Genomic DNA, 21,192 nt, shown 5'->3' on the forward strand with positions numbered 1-21,192 from the left:
AGCTTCAGAATCAAGTTCGCCGAAAAAAATTCTGTGTTTTGACAAAAAAAAAGTTCTGACTTTCTGTGAATTTTCCCAAAAATTCTGTGACAATTTTCTGTGATGCTTTTTTCTTTAATTTCATTCAAAAGTCATGTCAAATTGCGTCTTTTTGACAATTTTAAGAAATATCAATTAACATTATTAGTTGTATAATATTTCTCCAATTCAAAGATAATTATCCAAAACTTTAATTGACATAGAAAAAATAATTTTGAGAAAGCGTTCAAAATTTTCAAATTCTGTGAAATGTGTGAATATTCCAAAAATTCTGTGTTTTGTGACACAGTTTCTGTGTTAAATTTGGCTCAAAATTCTGTGAAATTATAGATTTTTCTGTGATTTCGGCAACCTTAATGTCATATTGACACTCAAGAGTGGATTAGGGTTAAGGTTTGTTTAAAAGAAATGTGCTGCAAGAATCAAGGAATATTCAAAATCCATAGAAATATTTTTTAGAACTTTTAGTACATCTCATGCGTTTTCTGAATAAAATATTTTGTTAACCCATACAAATGTCCATACAAAATTTAAAACCGTTGCGCTTATTCAGGACTGAAGGAATCGCTACTAATTTTTTTATTGCAATTTGTGGCAAAGAAAAACAACCAAAAAATGTTATGGGAGGTTTAAAATGCACCTATAGTCTAGTAGCCTTCCTGTATTCCACAGTTTGTTCATTCTAACTGTCCTTAAGTCACTGTAAATCAATTTTAACCGTTAACATCGAAATTCGCTTAAGTAGGTGTACATCAGTGTTGTTATTCATAGTAGACGCAATCTAAGAGTGGGAAGGGTTGAATTAGGAAAACAATATAAAGCCACACAATCTGATAAAACTGAAACCGATTATAAAGTAGAATTAGGAAGATTAGATCAGAGAGGAAGAAAAAGAGAAGAAAGATAAGACTATGGCACTATACACGCTGAAGCCTTTGGTTAGGTATCTCTTAACTCGAGACTCAAAGTCGATCCAAGACAATTCGACAGGGCCCAGTCTTAAGCGTGTATTAAGGGCCACTAGAATAGAGTTCAAAGATGATAGTAAATAGAATTAGTATGGAAAAACCATTGAAAGAAAAGATCAACAATAACACACGAACGAAGACATCAGATCAGATCTTCATCGAAAGGTGAGGACGCCGCGACGCCACCGGTACTTACATGGGGTGTGGTGTTTCTGAGGCAACTGTTGGTATTGTTAGATAACATAACGCTAATAGAACGCTAGATGCTGCGTATAAACAAAGTGAATGTCTTACAAGATAATGACTACTAGTGGTCGTCGTGCATCTGGCTGACGGCGGCGGCGTTTGGGACGATTGATGCGTCGCCGTCGTCGTTGTTGCCGTTGCGGCCGGCGTCGTTTTCGCAGTCGAAGTCTTTCGGTGCAAGCCGCCTTGCAGGGGCTGCTGCTGTCTGAGAAGGCTGTTGGAATTGCAAGCGGAATCGGAACCGAAACCAGATTCCGAGGCTAGGGAGGGAGAAGGTGCTAATGATAATGATTGAGGAGACGATTCCGAAAGCCGCTCGGGACAATCGACGACGGCCTGATAGGTGTGGCCTCCAGTGTCTCCGTAATTTAGGTCTTCTCCGCCGTCAGACGACAATGCAGTCAAAGTAGGATCACAGGATAACGGAGAGGACGATTGTAAACTTAACGACGACGACGACGACGACGACGACGATAATGTAGTTGCTGTTGTTGCTGCTACTGATGATGATGATGATGATGCTGCTTCACTTGCCAGTTGCTCGTCGTTTTGACAAGAGAAGGATGGCGGTGACGATGATGAAGGCTTCTGGTATTTCGATGCATCGGTTTCAGTTGAGGCGGCAGCTTCCGAAAGCCTGCCAGCAAACGACCTGCTTCCGGTTTTGCTACGGGAATAATGCAGACTTCCCTGAATCTCCGGTTGTTGTTTGTCGGAAACGTTGCTGCCAATCGAAGTGCCACAGGGCGACGCTCCTCCTCCATTATTGTTGTGCCATATGGACGACCAAGCGCCGCCACTTCGTTCCGCTACATGTTTAGTGATAAATTGTGAGAGCTTATCCAAAATAATCGTCGAATACTGCTGCGAGGACGAATGGAACGGATGGAAAAGGTTGAACGGGTAATGGTGGCTGCTTCCGGTGGTTTCCGTTCTCAACGGATCCGAGGACCCGGAGCGCTTGCTTGGGCTTCTGTTCGGAATGAGTTGATTCTGTTGCTGCTTCTGGAACGTAAGTGTTGCTGCCGCTTTCGGGTGGACTTTGTGGTACTTTTTGGTGGTCTGATAGGTGGCACTACGAGCACCGGGAGTTTTAATTGGTGCTACTGCCGCGGGAGGCGTCGTGGGCGTCGTCAACAGCTGCTCACAGCCAATGTTTGTATTGATCCAGTAGGGTGGTTCCGAAGGTAACGTGCGATGATGCGCTTTTTCGCACGTGAAACCCATATTATGTCATCTGGAATGGGAGAAAAATAGATAGAATTCAGTAAATGTTCACAGAGAAATTTATTCAGTAATATGTGTTCTGGAAAGCAGTTAAATTTGGTATCGGAGAAACAATAACTAAATATACAATTCAATGGTGGACGGTCCTACCCAGACAACCATTTGGTGGGTATTTCGAATTTGCAACACAAATATACGTGCAAATATACGTGTAAACATTTAGTATATAATGCAGCAAACCCAGTATATACGTATCATTTTGGAGGCCATATAGGTACATTAACCCAAATTTTCTTGATTTGAATTGTATTGTCGTAATAACATCAAGCAATGTATTTAAATTCGATAAAGAATTTGCTTGCGCTGCACATTGTAGATGCAGATATACAGATTGTGGTAAAAAATCATGCAATGCATACGATAAAGAATATGCATGGGCCGCACGTTATAGGTGCAGATATACGAAAATGTGTTTAAATAACATTCTATGCGATATAATGTGATAAAATACGACTTCTGGTTGTCTGGGGAAAGTGAAATAGTTTTTACTTTTTATTTCAAATATCCCACTGTTGAAACCAAAGATTTTTGGTCAGATCTCTGCAAACAGTGACGAAAATATCAGTATTTTTCAGTGCACTCATAAATTGAAAAAGTTTATAATTTTCTTTCGATTTCATAAGTGAACTCCGTCAGAAGAGGATTAAAAAAATACTCAAACCTATCTCCTGATATTCATTCTGAGTTGGTTTGGTTGACAAAATTTTTGATTTTCACCGCTATAGAGCTCTCGAAATAACGTTACTTTTAGTAGGTTCAAAATTGTTCCACTCACCCATAGGTCGCAATAGGTTGTTAAAGCATCACCATAGAGATCAAGATTTGATTTATCATTAATCTTAATCCAAAAAAACTACTCTTGTTTTAATACAGAAAAAACTGGAGCCAATTTTTTTTCCAAAACGTATGTATGTTTTTCAATCAATCAAACAAAAAATAAGCTGTAACAAACAGCAAAAATGAAGTTTATCATTTTCAAAAAAGTAGTTCTTAGAACACCTCTGTTTAGTTATCAAACAACTTAACCCCCCTATCATAATAAATCAGTTGAATTTTACAAAATCGTATAGGATTTGAATATATTTTTTTATTCAACGTTATTAGCCGATTTAGACTTTACAGACTCAGAAAATGACGTGGACAACCTAAGATTGACCTTTAAGACCCAATACCAATATGCGAATCGAACCCATACCATTTGTGGATCAGTGATTACCGTCTCTCTACGCTAACCAGTCGAACTCCAGATTGCCCGTTTTTACCGAGCTTGCACGGATTTTCAAAGAAAAAATTGACATATGTTCAGTCTGGTTTGGTTACCTGAATATCGAGGAGAAAGCCAGGTTCGAATTATTTACAATTTGTATGAAATTTTGAGATAATATTTGAACGCCACTGATGTGTCTTTGCAAAAATCATTTTTCGTGAGTTTATTTTTAGCTTTTGCCTTGCCTTTTAATGGAAAACACATTGATTTTGTATGGATTTTCCCGAATATTACCCGGTTTTGAGCTCAACATTTAGAAACCCAAGGTCCAGATTCACCCGGCCTGGACCCTTACACAGAAAAATTTGGAAAGTTTACTCGATAAATAATGGGTTGAAAAGTGAACAGACACATGAAATTCAAATACAAAATTCCAAAAATAAGAGTTGAGAAACACAAATTAAAATTTGACAGCTTTTTCCAACTTAAACTAGCATTGAGAATGAAAGAAATTTTCAATTCTGAAAATATATTTGAAAACTTAATTACAGGCTCCATCAGCAACTTAATTGAACTTTGCACCCCGAGAATGAAATGATACGTATTTTAGAAAAAATAAACCTTCGAGTCATGAAACACACTTACAATTTTAAGTTTGATGCATGCAGCCAATATTTACAAAAGCACACAAATTTTGAATTAAGTTTCAGTAGCGGACACATTTTTTTCATTTTTGGTTAAGAGTTCAGCGCCGTTGATTTATTTTTATTGTTTTTTTTTTTTTGGAAACTTTATTACTATTTACTACATTTTTTATTAATTGTCACAAATTCACCTTATCTGATTTATATTGGTAATTATTTATCAATCATTGAGGAATACTCTACAATGGATTGAATTTCATTTTTTTTATTCAATTGGATGCCAAATACTGAAGAATACCATGCAACATTAAATAGGATGTTTGAATTTTCCTGATGCATTTAATTCCTAGGAAACGTTCGTTTAATTTCATGAGTTATGAAAATACCTGTTGTCAAATTACGAATTAAATTTCTAAGAGAATCCATGTACTTCATGGTAATAAGGAACAAATTTGAAAGACATATCCAAGAAATAGAGAAAAAAATCTAATGGTTTTGAAATATTATCGTGAATTATTGATCATTCATATATTTTGTTTGCATTTATTTAAAAAAAAAAACAAAAACAATAAATTTGTAATGTGGCTCTTTCAATCTCTGAATTGAAATTGAAATTTTTGGCTCTACTGACTTAAAATGTTACAAACACTGTACTTACTTATATTTATCTTCATTAAGAATCAGAAAACTTTTTTTACTTCGTATAAAACTTACTGTGAAACTCACTGTAAAATTGTTGGAAGTTCTTTTTGGAGACTTTCCGATGTAGAATGCTTTCTTCACAATTTATGTTCAATTACTAAGTATCTAGATGTTTGGATAAGTTTTCAAAAACTGGAAGGTCTGAAGGAGTCAATGGAAACATCATAGGAGAAGTGTAAACGTAGGGGAGAATCTAAAAAACGAATGATTGAAATGTTTAAAAAAAAAAAGAAGCAATAATGTTTACGAAACGCAAAAGCAGAGCTTGAAAAAAACTTGATACATTTGTAAAGAATTCAAGTGCAGGGAAAAACAAGCGAAGCTACCGAGCTTCAACAGTGATTTGGATGATTTACGATGACGTAGTTCCCTTTTGTGGAGACGATTCGCAGGTTCGGTTTAAAAAATTTACGATCAAGAAATTGGGTGGAGCGATATTTTTGTGTGTGTAAAATTCATGAACTATTCAAAAAAAGGTTTGATTATTGAAATGTTTCGAAAAGTTTCCAACCCGTTTTTTCAACATTTTTCTTCTGGACCGACCCACTTTGCTTCTACTTAAAATCCCATCTTATCCCAATGCAAAACTTTCCCGAATATCCGGAAGCTTCATGTGTAATTTTGTCTGGAAGCTGAAAAGAAATGCACACACTTGTACGACGACACTAATCAGGGACTGAAGAATCCAATATACGAAAAACCTCAGGTTAACGTACTGAAAGAAAGGGCTAAACTATTCTAATTTTTTACGATATGGTTTTTTCGAAGCATTAAAATTAAGTCGGATAGTTTAACTCTTAATCCACTTATTCTTATATTTCTGTTTTGAACTGGATTACCGAACAAAATGATTGATTTTTCATCGTTCATCTTATGCTAAAAATGTGTGAGTGAAAATCAAATGAAGACCCAAATGTTTGCATTGTTTCTTTAGAGTGTAGAATAGGCGATGGAATCGTTGCCGAATTTGGGTGATGGTTTTCCACTAATGCAAATGGGATGCAGCTAACATTTCACCCAACTTTCAACTGATCTTAAGGGTTTTTCTTTGCGGAAAAATAAATTTCTAGCAAGTTGAGAGGACAACTTGAAATGGGAACACAAAGTAAGTTGACAGGACATTTTGAAAAAAATAATTTTCAAGCATGTAGAGAAAATGCTGGGAATTGTAATGTAACACAAAGCAAATTTAGAGGTCAGCTTTAAATAAATGCAATTCAAGTGAGAGTTGAGAGTAAAGCTTAGAATTGTAACACAAAACAAGTTGATTGAACATTGGACTAGTTAACTTTTTGGCTTTTTTCGCTGATCACAATGCGCCTTACGGAGATTGATCCTCATTCATTTTTTAGTACCCTAGCCAAATTTGAGCTCATTTCAGTAAGTTTCCAACGTGCGCTAGGATAAGAATACCAAAAGTGCTCTTTTAAGAGTAGATGTACTCTTTTCGAGTGCTCTTCTTTTTGTGAAAATTTACTGGATTAACTCTTTTTTGTTGAAAGATATTTAATGAAACAAATCGAAGTTTTTCTCTAATTTTATGAAGTTTGTATTCTTACATATGAGAAAAATTCCAGAAAAAAACTCAATAGCACAGTGCAACACTTAAATCTGACAAAATTCACTAGTTTTGCTTGTTTTGAAGCACACATGAAAACTAAACTAACCCCCCCCCCCCCCCCTTTTTCAGCTCTAGTTTTACGTTTTGCTTCTTTGAAAATTTTAAACAAAAATCTGAAAATTTATGATGTTCAAATTTTTTATAAACGGTCCCTCCCCTAAGTTGCCCACGTGATATGTGAACGGCGCTTCATTAAGAAAAATACAGCATTCAGATTAATGTTAAAATCGCCAATTATGAAAAATAATAACACAGTTGAACGTAGCTTCCGGATTTTTAACCCTTCATTTCATGATTTTTTATTCTGCCTCAAAAATCATTTTAAATAGTTTGAAATTCACTTTTTCCATATATTGCAAATTTGTTACTTTATGAACCGAAGGGTTAAACACCTTTTATTGAGTGAACAGCAATGTCAAATGTTTTTCTTTTAACTTTCACTGATGATTTGTTTTGTTGTTGGTGCACATTTTGGTGCAGATATTTTGTCAATGATTTTTTTTAATTATAGTAAGATTTGAATGTGGCAACGCTGACAGGGGGGAAGAAATTGTTTTTATTTTTGTGCGTTTTGTAGTGGGAGCCTAAATACATTTTTCTCCATTTACATACTCTGTTTCCAGTATTTGTATCATTTTTTGACGAAATTTTTACAAGAATCGTTATATACCAAATATCAATTTTTGAAAAATTCGTTAAGACAGAAGAATTGTTACCAAGATATAGCTTTAAATATCGTTTTTTCATTTCTAAAAAATGTAATTTAGGTGCATTATAAGCAAGTATAGCTGCTAACCAATATACCTCACTTAGCGAGACAACAGGAGACACGAATAGCTCCATCTGGCGACAGAAATGGAAGTATTAAACAGTGAATTTTTTCGGAGCTCTGATCAGAGATGCCAAGTGTTCTGAATTTTAGGAGTTTGTCTTGATTTTCAAAGACCGTTTTGAAATTTTTTTGAATTGGATTAAATTTGTAGTTAAACTATGAAAACATCGAACAAATCTGCAATAAAGTAGTTGAATCCATTTAACCGATGTTAACCCTCGGTTCAGATGATATTTAAGTGATGTTTGAAATATAAATTTAGTGGAACCAGAAGGTTTTTTTTTGGTTTTGTTTCGATTATATTCGTTTTACCATCGCTATGGTATACGCGACTTTATCAAAGTTGCAGGTGGCGAACCGTTATTGAAAAACTCATCAGATGCATACAATGTTCGATGTTTTCTATTGGGCTCTAACTCGAACAGGAGACAACTGACTTGTCCAATGAGCTATTTCACAAGCCCCACCAGAAGACAATGATAAGCGTAAATTTTATGATAAATAGTGATTAAAAATTTATTTTAAAAAAATAAGAGATATTGAGCTAAGTTTGATGGAGAACGAAAAACGGTAGTGAACCCCGGATGTTCTCGTGTGATTGGATTGGATAGCCGTGCGGAGGTACTTTTTATTTGTTTTGTTATTAATGTTTCTTATTTTTGTCATATTTGTAATTTTTATCATTTCCATTTAAACTTTTTATTAATTTTAAGGCTATTTTTGTATTTTTTTAATTTTAGACATTTTTTCTGTCATATTTCAGTTAAACTTAGATTTTTAAATTTATATAATTTTTTTTCACAACGATTCGTTCTCTTTTTGGCAATGCGAAAACATTCGTTCGTTTGATTTTAGTCTGTTGTTCAAAACTATGGTCATTGGATTTGAAAAATTTAAAATTTTTGATAGTTAACAGACTTAAAAATTGAATAACCAAGGAAGTGAAAATAATCGATTGCGATAATAGCTCATTTTTGCATTTCATCAAGATCAGGACGTTTTCGACGGGCATAGAGCGGAAAAGGTGCTATTTGGTCAATGTTAGGTCTAGCATTACGATGACTTTGTTTTTTACATTCGAGCTCCAGGATTGCTGCCTTTGACGATTTGTGCAAAATCGCGCATTGCGTACTCTTTAACGGCAATTCCAGGCGCCTTTTTTCACTTATCGTCAAATAGCACCTTGTCCACTCTATATCGGCCGTAAACGTTCCTAGCTGCCACAAACCTTGGTGGAATGCAAAAATAGGCAAATGTCAAAATCGGTGATTTCCTCCTCCTGAATTTTAAATATGAAAGCCTAAAAAAACTAAAAGATTTTTTTCTTAAATATAATTAGATTGTATTTTGTGTTCTAGAGTAGATTAAAAATGAGTATTTGCTCTTAACTTAGTTTCATAAAATTCAATTCTCGCGATCAAAAATGTTGCCGCTTTGAAAATGAGGCGCATTATCATCCTCCAGGTGATTTTTATGATACTGTATCTGGTTCCTACTAGATCAAACATTCTTACATTTATTGACTAAATTACAAGGATTTTCAAAAGAAAAGAAAGCGAATTTTGTGAAGAAATCTCAAATTTCTTTTTGCTTGGGAAACACTGTATATTTTTTTCATTCGGAATTCTTATTTTGTAAAGCATTAATTGGATAGTTAAAATAGATTGTGTGTAAATTCATTAATGAAATATCAACTGAGAATGAAATGGCACTGCTTTACGCTATTTCATTCGTTTTTTAACGCTACTGTACCTGGCAAACTCATTGAATATCCAAACAGTTTTGTATGAAACTATTTCTGTTAAACGTGGACGTATTTTATTTTCGTTGAATATTGAATCCTGGTCCAATGCCTTCCTTCTATAGCTTTTTACAGTTTTTACTACCCACCAAAAATATGTAAAACACGAACTTCCATGAAGCAGAAGCTTTCAATTCATCATTAACTACTCCTGAAAGTGGAAGTGGTTGACTTACCCACAAACAAAGATTCGTTTCCGGGAAGTAAAGTGCCGAAAGCAGTTCAGTCTGGTATTGCAAATCCGAAACTGGCGAAGTCATGCCATTCAAGATGAACCTCAAGCTCGCTCGCTCGCTCGCTCGCTCGACGAAACTAACGATGCAGCTAGTTTATTGCCCACTTTATCCTAGCGATTGCAATTTCACTGCTCCTGCTGCTTCTTCAACAGTCATCCTTCTTCACTACAGCTGCTAGTTTTCTCAGAGACGACGACAACGAAGAGCGATTCCTTGAACTTATTTTCTTTTTCACTTTTTTCCCACTGGCTTCGACCGAACCGACCCTCGTTCAATGAATGCAATAAATATTTTCCCACTTCGAGCCACACCCAAACTTTGCGAAGGGAAAAGGTGACCTGACTGGAAAATTGGTCGTATATCTTGCAGTGGTGATTCATCGAGTTTAATGGAAACGTGCTTTCCTCGATGAAAAGGCAAGGAAAATCGATGGAATTATTAAAAGAATATTTACAATGTTTTACACACATTTGAAAGGTCTTGAAAAGTCCACAGTCTTGGGGAAAACACTCAAATATATACCAGAGCTTTGTGATTTCAACATAAATATGTCAGAACTGCAACACAATATAAAGAAAAAACTTCAGAAACAGTGCTCAGTCAGAATGTGAGAAAGAAAAATATGAAACAATGAATTCTCAAAACAGACTTCATTTGTAATCAAATCCAGTTTTGCAATGTTGACTTGAAAGACTGCAGGCTATCAGGCACCGAAATTCTTATAAATAAACAACCACATTCTCCGGGTGCATGATGATAGAGCAGTCCCGAGACCTCCAGAAGCATTCCGGTTCATGATTGTGCTCTGAAGGAAAAGAAAGCCGGTTGCCTCGGATTTTTTTTGCCTTGAATTAACACTGCCAACATCTCCGAGGCTGCGATTCCGTTCTGCTGATACTCAAGGAAAACCTTCCAAGAGAAATCTGACAACAGGAAAAAGGCAACCCTCAAAAGGCGCTGATTCAGAGCATCCGGGAAGAAAAAGGCAAATGCAAAATGGTTTCCCGGCCGGCCGGCTGCTCGGCCAAAAAGGAGCAACTTCATTGTCCGAACGGGAAGATTGTGAAGCGGAACTGGAAATGTAAAAGCACATTTTGCGCGTTTTGATGGGCGCCAATTTTTTTTAGCTTTGTTTTATGATGAAGAAGGCTTCAGTGTCAGATGGTGCGCGAGTAAAGAATTTAAAAATATTCTAAGATATTCTTTTTCTTGATACTCGAATCGAAATACCACCAGTTAGATTCAGTAGAAATCCAAAAAGTCTCTAGCAAATGTTTTCTTTTGGGAATGTTCATCAAGATAGGTTAGATTGTCAAGGAAGATAAAACGAAATTAAAAAAAAATTATTTGGAAAATGTCGAATAAATTACTGACTACACTGTGCTGTGCGAACTGAAGTCGAAATTTCTGGCAGATTTTGAGAAAGTTGATCATTGGTTCAAAACCTTAATTTTTAATATCTCTATAATATTTCACTTTTTCAAATGTACACATTGTTTGAAAATTAATTTTTGTCAATTTTCAAATATTTTCAAATACCCTTGAATCTCAAAAGGGGCACATAGTAAATGTATCTAGCCCTAACCCCGAATAGCTTCTGAATCTGTTTAATTGTCTTATTAATAATTTTTTTAACGTATTTGTTCTGATATCAAATTAAAACGCAATACTTTTTGTATCGAAAACTGATAATATATGTTATCATATTTATTCATGTCAAGTCTTATAAAAAGGTCAGGTTACAATAGTGATTGATATCTTGGATTATTCATCCGTCATATTGGCAACACTTCCCTAATGATTTTCTATCTGTTCAACTTGACGTTCTCTGTTATTGTTTTTATTTGACACGCGGTTTATTAGTCCAAATCAATCGCCGCTGTGTCAAGTTAGGTCGTCGTGAGTTTCAACAATATTTAGGCTTTAAAATGTTCAAAGACATGTTCTCTGAATCAATGATAACCATTAATTTGAACACAAGGAATGTTTTTGAAGTTTATGAATTGTACAAAAAGCTCTAGACTCTTCTATATTTAAACTTTTCTATATTTACAAAAGGTTGAGCAATGGAGAACGTCTTCTTTTTAGCGAAGGAATGTCTTAGGTTTCTTAAAAAAACAGCAGAAATAACGAAAGAAACAATGTGTACTAAGTCGTCATTTTATCGCAGTAGGAAATTAGATTTTAATAAGATTTCATAAAACTTCGAAACCATTCGGTTAATAAGACCCAGCTAACAAAACGTCGTAATAGAAATGATAATCCAAATCGACAATTAAGGTATTTTCAATAACCATCGTAAACACGTTGATATTGAGTGATATTCTATTATTCATTCACGACAAGCTTTGCCCGAAATAAGTTGAATCGGATAGCAGTTTAGTCAATTCGTAAATAGTGGAGATAAGGGCATAATGATCACCTTAAGGAAGACGCTTATTTAAGCATAGAAAACAGCTATTACCTATATAACTGGCTGATAATTGAAAAAGTAGATAAAAACGTTTAAAATGTATTTCAAAAATTTTTGCCGAAAGCTGAAAATCAGTAACTATAGGGGCATAATGAGAACCCCCCCTGAGGCATTAAAAGCAACATTAATCAGGGCACGATGAGCGTTTTCCACCGTGGAATCTAACAGCGAATTTCACTCGACGAAGTCAACTGAATAATAGAGCTACAGCTTGACTGGTTTCATCTGACAATTTGGCCTTATGGTTGGATGTCGGAGAGGTAATCAGTAGGCTCGCGTTCGATTCCTGTTCGAGGTGATTTTTTTTTCATTTACCATTCATGGTCTATGCATTTTACACTGAACGTTGAGGCGTAAATCCATCAAACAAAGTGATACTTAAATAATGTCGTAGAATACAAACAATTCACACACACTCATGCGTTATGTTTTTGGTGCTTTGCATCACCCGCCAATTCATATAATGCGACAATCAAAATAATCGATCATGAATGGTAAACTAAAAAATCTCCTCGAACAGGAATTGAACTCGAGCCTACTGATTACCTCTCCGACACCTTACCAATAGGCCAAATCGTCAGATGTAAACTGGTGCAGCTGTAGCTCTATAATTTAGTTGCCTACATAGAGTTGAATTCGGTGCTAGATGCTACGGCAGAAAACGCTCATCGTACCCCGATTAAGTGTGCTCTGTTCGCCCCGAGTCAACAAATTAAAGTAAAAATGCGTTTTTAACTGATTTAAGTGAAAAATCAATAAATAATGATGGTGAAAATTGAGGAACAATTGCAATGTGTTCATCACGTTGCAGTGCATACATTTTAGATTAAGATAATTTAACGATCATAAAAGCTTATATTCCAGTGCTCAAAAATTATAATATTTTCGTCACTTGAGAACCGAGTTGGTTTTTCTAAAATATTTTTGTAAATATGATAGAAGATTTCTTTTTGCTGAAAAATAATACTTTAGGAAGTATGGAACTAATCCTCAAGAAAATTTATTCAAAAAAATACTTACTTTTGTAGAAAAATGGAGTGCTTAATATGCCCCTGATGCTCTTCATGCCCTTATCTCTCCTATGTCTCCAAAAAGTTGAGAATTTGCTAATTCGACATTTACGATTTGAGTGAACTGATATACGATAAACGGGCGGTCCTACAATTGACACTCTATCCGGTCTCTTCCTTTGACCGGTTCGTAAAAAGAAAATCCCACCTAAAGAGCTATAGCGAGGGTCATATCAACTAATGAGTTGGCATCGTGGTAAGATATCGGACAGCCAACTTGGAGAACTGGAGTTCAAATCTCGGTCGAGGATTTTTTTATTTTGCTTTTTTGGGAAAATCGAATCGTTGGAATCTTGTCATAGTAGATACATATATCGCCTCCACTTTTGTAACTATATGCTATTTTGGTAGTTTAATACAATCTTTTCATCTAGTTTATTTGTTTGAATAATTCTGTTTTTCCTGCATTATACCTTCATAAATGTTTGCTGGGGGTTTGAGAAAACTTTGATACAAAAGCTGATAGCTCAAATTCTTGATGTAAAGTTTATTATGAAACCATTGAAGTGTTAACTGACATCATCATTTTGTTTACAAAATCATGAGTTCGGCTCCTCAATATTAGCGCTCAGACCCGTTTCAAATAAACGAAATTGCAAAAAGAAAACATTGTTTTATTCTATTTCAAGAGGTAGAAATTTCAAGAGAAGAAATGATTCCCATTAGAATAAGGTAAAGATATTCGGATTGTTTGATCTTGGTTATATCTTTTGAAGTCCGATCATTTTAACTCAGAGTTTAGATTTTTTGGATCGATTCTTCAGCAAGGAAACGATCGATTAACCCTTTCCTTCCCTTGGTAGCGCAGGTGATCCACAACTTTGAACAGCTCGCATTTGAACTGGACGCTTTGGATCAACACCATTTTCTCACCGAATGTGTGGATATGAGTGAAGAAACATCGCACGAAATTTGAAGAAAATCGGTTCGCTAGGTTTTGCTTGGCAGATCAGAAGCTGCAAAAAAGTCGGATTTTTTACGTATTTAAATCTAGTCGTCATTTGTTGTTCAATAACTTGACAAGTTTATATAATTTCCTTCAAATAAAACTACTTATAGACACTATAATTTTATAAAGTCTGGCAAAGAGAATGACGGGAGCCAATCGAACTGTCATTCGCGCGGAGCCAATCGAGCATTCTATGATAATGTTCTAGCTCTTCATAACTCTCTCCAGTTGCGAAATATAAAATATGTTTTTAGATTCGCAAATTTAATGCTATTTTTGTTTATTGAACTCAAAATCGATTTTGAGAAATATTTCATGGTCTATAGGTAAAAAATTATGAAAGTTATGCTAAATAGCTTTAATTAATGTTACTTAAAAGCCAAATAAGCTTTGTGAATCACAATACTTCAACCATGATTTTCGAATATTTAGAAAGTTTGCTCGATTGGCTCCCGCGAATGACAGTTCGATTGGCTCCTATCATTCTCTTTGCCAGACTATATGAAATTATAGTGTCTATAAAACTACTGATGTGCAGAAGGTTGCTTATGCAAGCAGAATCAAATGATGGTTTACTTAGATTTCAACTAAAACATATAAATTTTTGAGTAAGTAAAGTGGATCACTGGTGATACACTGGGAACAAAACGTATTTTCCTTCTTGTAAAGCTTCTTATCAATACTCCAGAAAATCATTTCGTCAACAAAAAAATTCGCTTCAGGATAGTTATTTCATCTGCTTAAATGACCACATGTCTCGAAATATTTGTAAAAGTTCGTGATTTTCTCGAAAAACGTCATGTTTTGTTTTCCTTGCGCAAAGTGTCATGGCGGCCACTTGTTCAAGGCAAAAATAAAAATTTCAAATAGTTCTATAAATAGACTTTCAAGGAATGCGCATACCAAAGAAGTTTTTTAACAAATAGGATCGTTTTAGTTTGTGATCAATGAAGTGATGAAATTCCATGTTTTTTTGCAATTATTTCCTGTTTTTCATTTGCACTCTATGTGTTGTTATCTTCCCAATGGATCACATTTGATCCACCTCAAAACCCAAATTTTTCAAATGGATCATCAAAGTAGGCTCAAATTATGTATCTTTTGTTCTAGAACTTAAGCTGTACATGAATTTTTCTATTTTTAAAACGTGAAAAACCTCGTGGGAAGGAAAGGGTTAAATCGGTTGATTTTCGATTAAATCTTTCAATCTTTTTAATGAGTATCAAATCAATGTCAAACATTGCCATCTATGTGGCATCTGGTCGATAACGGTACTCAAAATAAAATTTGGTTTTGCGAAATTTTCGTCCGCAGATTCGATGTATGGAAAATCTACATAAGTGTTTGGAAGGTTTTCTTCCATGGGTTCAAACACCTTTGAAACTTCGATTTTCTTATTTTGCTTTTTTTGTTTTAATAGAAAGTAGCTCTTCTTTGTGAAAAAAGAAAGATCGATGTATCAGAGATCGATCATAGAGGCCTGATTTTTAAGGTGAATCGATTCTTCGGCCGTTCATCTGAATCAATCTTGGAAATCGACCATTTTCTGAAGATCGAACATACAAGTCTCAGGTTTCATTTTTTTTGGCTTAATGCCTCATGCCTCAGGTCCAATGACTCTGGTCTCAGGTCTCAGGTTTCAGGTCTCAAGCAAGGTTGCCGAATTAAAAATTCTGTGTTTATGACGAAAAACAAATCTCTTATTCTATCATTTGAACCTAAAACTATGTGAAGGTTTTTAGTGAGGCTATTTTTATCGCAGTCGACGTACAAGCTCGATAAAAAAATCTTCCAAAAAGTGTGTAAAATTTCAAATGCTTACGTCCAAAAATACGTTGAAATTTAACTTGAAACAGTGCCATCTATTGCGCCGTTCAAAAGTTACAAATCCAATTTTCAAGTGGCCAGTTTTCGAAAAGGCGTAATCGTATAAGAACTAATTAATGATTAAACTAACGGGGATCTGAAATAGACAGGTTCAATTTATTGCTAGATAAATGCTATAGAAATTACCTTTTGCTGGATAGAATTTCACTTCCTTTATTTTTGAACTACTGAGACAGACAAAATAACAAACAGTTTTGGAATAAATTTTTGCACTTCTTGGTTGTACGGTTATCGTCAGAGGACGAATCGGCTATATCCAGTCAATACGGAACATTCTTGAAGATTAGTCTTACCCATTAGTAATGATTCTAGACATCTCAAAGCGGGTTACATTGGAGTATCGCTTTTGCATCAAATTGTTCAAAATTTAGTACAGCTAGCTTGAAGGAAATAGCGATTAGCTTTTAAGAAAATGTCACGAAACTTAAACAGTGATTTTCTTGAAACATGCCAAACAGTTATTTATTTTATTTACATAGTATTCCGTCTCACGACATAACTTGACGAACATAATTCCTAAAATTCACTCGGTCCATGGCAACCGTTCTCCAATTTCTCGGGCACCCCACGTTCGCCAGATCACGCTCCACTTGGTCTAACCACCTCGCTCGTTGCGCCTCCGCTCGTCTTGTTCCTACCGGATTCGTAGCGAACACCTGTTTTGCAGGACAGTCGTCCGGCATTCTCGCAACATGTCCCGCCCAGCGTATCCGGCCAGCTTTCACCACCTTCTGGATACTGGGTTCGCCGTAGAGTCGCGCGAGCTCGTGGTTCATCCTTCGCCTCCACACTCCGTTCTCCTGTACGCCGCCAAAGATGGTTCTTAACACTCGTCGCTCGAATACCCCGAGTGTACGCAGGTCCTCCTCGAGCAATATCCATGTCTCGTGCCCGTAGAGAACAACCGGTCTAATAAGCGTCATATACAGGTTACACTTCGTGCGAGGGCAAAGTCTTCTCGACCGCAGTTGCTTGTGGAGTCCATAGTAAGCACGACTTCCGCTGATAATTCGCCTCCGGATCTCACGGCTGGTGTCATTGTCTGCGGTCACCAGTGAGCCGAGATAGACAAAGTCTTCGACTATCTCCAGCTCGTCGCCGTCGATCGTGACCTTGTTATTACTGGACAAGCGGGTTCGGTCGGTCTCGGATCCGCAGGCCAGCATGTACTTCGTCTTGGACGTATTAATCATCAACCCAATCCTTCCTGCTTCGCGTTTCAGTTTGCGGTAGATCTCCTCCACCGCCGCAGATGATCTGCCGACTATATCAATGTCATCGGCAAAGCAGATAAGTTGACTGGATCTGTTGAAAATCGTGCCCCGCATTTCGCCCACCGCTCGTCGAATAACACCTTCTAGCGCCACGTTGAACATCATGTAGGATAGACCATCACCTTGTCGAAGCCCCCTGCGCGATTCGAATGAACTCGACAATTCACCCGAAATCCGCACACAGCACTGCGTTCCATCCATCGTCGCCTTGATCAGTCTGATTAGCTTCCCGGAAAAGCCGTTCTCGTCCATGATTTTCCATAGCTCGTTACGGTCGATCGTGTCGTATGCGGCTTTGAAGTCGATGAATAGATGATGCGTAGGGACTTGGTGTTCACTTGGCATTTTTGGAGGATTTGCCGTAATGTGAATATCTGGTCTGTCGTAGACCGTCCCTCCATGAAGCCGGCCTGATGACTTCCCACGAATCTGTTTGCTTGTGGCGTGAGGCGGCGAAGTAGGATTCGGGACAACACTTTGTAGGCGGCATTGAGGACAGTGATCGCTCGGTAGTTCTCACAGTCCAATTTGTCATGCCAAACAGTTCATACTCAAAACTGACCAACATTTTGTTTTTTTTTCTTAGTTTGGTTTTGACAGTTCTCTTTGGTGTGTTTGAAGACATCTGTTGGCCCAGCCAAAAAAACAGAAATTGGTTCAAAACGGTTGTTGGAAATTTTACACAAGTTTCGGAGGCTAGCTTGTATGTCTGATCTCTGTGTTTTTATGAAATTCATTGGGAAATCATTTGAAACATCTATAAACTGGTACATTTTTATAGCACTTAAAGAAGAAAATCAATATACAATATCTTGTTTTCACATCTTTTTGAATTAGAATCGAAAGGAAGAAAATTTACAATTTTAGAAATCTGCATAAAATTAAAAAGTCTGTGTATTCTTAGAAAATTTTTAAAATTCTGCTCAAAACTCTGTAAAAAGATAGATTTTTCTGTGATTTCGATAGCCTTAGTCTCAGGTCTCAGGTTTCAGGTCTCAAGTCACAGGTCTGAGGTCAGGTCTCATGTCTCAGGTCGTAGATCTCAGGTCTCAGGTCTCAGGTCTCAGGTCTCAGGTCTCAGGTCTCAGGTCTCAGTTCTCAGGTCTTCCGCAAGGTTGCCGAAAATAATTCTGTGTTATTGTGAAAAAAAAATCTTACTTTCTGTGATTTTACGCAGAAGTTCTGTGATGGTTTTCTGTGATAAAAAAAAACATTTATTTCAATCAAAAGTCATGAAAAATTGTGTCTCTTTTACATTTTACCTGAGCCAAATTGTTAAACAATGACAATCTCATCCTGATTTTCCAATACAAAGTAAGAAATCTAAAACTAATGTTGACATATAAGATTAGAATTTTAGAAATACGAGCAAAAATCTAAAAGTCTGCGAAATCAGTAAATATTTTGAAAATTCTTTGTTCTGTGACACAGATGCTGCGATTTTTTATAACGAAAAATTATTGACTTTTGACGAAAAGATGGGGAAAACGAAACGAACTCATGTTTTTAAATAAAACAGAAATTTAACACCGTTTTCTTTATACAAGGTGAATAATATCAGCCAAAATTGATCAAGCATCTGCATGATTAAACTTGATCATTTTGAAATAATTTTAATTTTTAATCATGGTTTGTTTCCCTTTTTTATGAGGAACGCAAATTTTAATCTTTTTCGAACCACAGACCTTCCAATTTTCTGTGGCTCGAAAAAGGCTTAACCTTTTTCTGGGAGAAACTCTTTTTTGATCGAATTGATGCTACTATTCGTCATCACTCAGTTTAAACTAGAAGTATGGAGGTAGATCACAGCGAAATTTTTAGTGAAAAAAATACATTTTAGTAAATCATTATCACGTTGAATAGTTATTAAATTTGTAGACTTAAAATCCTTCATCAGTAACAATTTTCGATATATTATTTACAATTCAAATTTTGTCCTCGTTGACCAGATTTTTTTCTACAAACGATGAATAGACTGTTCCGTATATGATTATTACATTGCTGCATTTTGAGTGATGTCACTTAAATCTCAGAAAAAAAACATAATTTAACAAATTTTTAAACCAACATCGCCAAAGTTACAATTTACATATTTGATTCTAGATTTCTGATTACAGATTCAATGAATTTTCTTAATTTAATTAAGATGCCACTGGGATAGGTTTTTGTTCTGCTGATTCATAAAAATCTTATAATGTCGATTGCTTATTTAAAAAAAAAAGACTCAACTCATCGATCGACATGGATTAGCCTTGAAATTTCTGAAAATAGCATGACAGATAATAGTCACAAAGTTTTAAGGTCAAATAATAGAATCACAAACTTTGTTTTTTTCGAGAATCCAGAAATTTTGCCGAAGACTTTGATGCTTAGTCTTGTTGATAAGAAATCTGAAATCGTTCTCCCAGTCTTTATTTATTAATTTATTTATTTATTTGAGTCTTTGACTACTGCCATACATACTTAATATTAAAAACTAACTTATGAATAAGATTACAATACTATTAAAAATTAGTTAAATATTAGTTTACATCACGGATTGCACTTTTAAACGAAGATTTAGATAAATGAAAGTCTAATAAGTGCGAGACAACATTAAAAGCTTGACAACATCGGTGTAAGGGGTGATTTTGTCCAAATACTGTTCTGCTTATTGGCAACCAAAAATCAACTGATTGCGAAGTTGTCGAGCTGGAGCGTAGAGGTTTAAACTCTGGAGCAGTTGGGGACAGTCAATAGCGTTGGTCAAAATATCGTAGATGAAGATTCGTTGCAGATAGTTTCTTCTTTGACTCAAAGGCGTCATTGATAGTAGGCCACACCTCTCAGAGTAAGGAGGTAGCCGTACGGGATCTTGCCAGGGCAGACGGCGTAATGCGTACCGCAGAAATTTTTTCTGGATTCTTTCAATCCTGTCGCTGTGGACGGAGTGGTAGGGTGCCCAAACTGGAACCGCATATTCTAAGACGCTGCGTACTAGCGAGCAGAATAAAGTTTTCAATGCGTACGGGTCTTCAAAACTTGACGTATTCCGACGAAGAAAACCGAGCTAAGCAAAGCCTTTGGCTGTAGTCGTCGCGACATGCTGGGAAAAAATGAGCTTTTGATCAAAAGTAACCCCAAGATCTTTTATGGAGGTTACCCTTTCGAGTGAGCTTCCACTTAAAGCGTAGTCGTAAACGATTGAGGATCTACTTCTAAAGAAGCTTATGCACTTACACTTACCGCCATTGACTTCCATTCCATGTATATTGCACCACGCCAGTAATCTGTCGATGTCATCTTGAAGCGCAGCGCAGTCCACTATTGAATCTATGATTCGATATATTTTCAAGTCATCAGCAAACAGTAGTTTCGGTGATTGAAGGCATGATGCTAAATCGTTTATAAACAGCACGAAAATATTATTCAATCATTTTATTAAAAAAATCACTCTTATATGATTTTATTTTTATTTTTCCGGGATTTGAGTGCTAAGGCATTTTTTCGAATTAAATGAAATATTTTATATTTGAAAAAAAAAATTGCTGAGCAAATTCTTCTTAAAACTTCATCTTTGTTTGAATCGAAAAAATATGATATCACTAACGAACTTGTAACAATCTGAATGGTTTCTGGGCAAATGTAACTGCAAACATGTGAAGTACATAATAAATAAAGTTACTCACATATCTTATTTTCGAAATTGTATGGACCAGTATTAAATGATGATTTACAATGTATCGTTAAAAAAATAATTTCAATTCGATTTGAGAAAAGCTTAGCGGGATGCTCTTCCCTGCCTTACACCAATTTGAACAATAACCTTCATATTTTGAAGATTAGCCCAAAAAACTGAATTGTGCAAATTTTCAGTTCAATCGGACTTCATTGAGGAGTGCCTTAAAACGCTCAAAGTTTTAATATTCTTACTCTAAATATCAGTCAATAACTTATGACTAAAAATACATTAAAGT

General features: G+C 35.8%; 1 protein-coding gene across 25 annotated transcripts in view; it reads right to left on the reverse strand.

The window, feature by feature from the left end:
- The window catches only part of LOC129755407 (gamma-aminobutyric acid receptor subunit alpha-4), a 706,839-nt gene that overhangs the window by 265,697 nt on the left and 419,950 nt on the right, over nt 1-21,192 (reverse strand). For all 25 annotated transcript variants that reach the window (XM_055751878.1, XM_055751872.1, XM_055751879.1 and 22 more), the window contains exon 4: nt 1,204-2,490. In XM_055751878.1, coding sequence (XP_055607853.1) covers nt 1,204-2,480 — 1,277 coding nt within the window. In that variant the 5' untranslated portion in view covers nt 2,481-2,490. The remainder of the gene's footprint in view (nt 1-1,203; nt 2,491-21,192) is intronic.

This window comes from Uranotaenia lowii, chromosome 3 (genome assembly GCF_029784155.1).
Source record: "Uranotaenia lowii strain MFRU-FL chromosome 3, ASM2978415v1, whole genome shotgun sequence".
NCBI classification, from domain to species: domain Eukaryota; kingdom Metazoa; phylum Arthropoda; class Insecta; order Diptera; family Culicidae; genus Uranotaenia; species Uranotaenia lowii.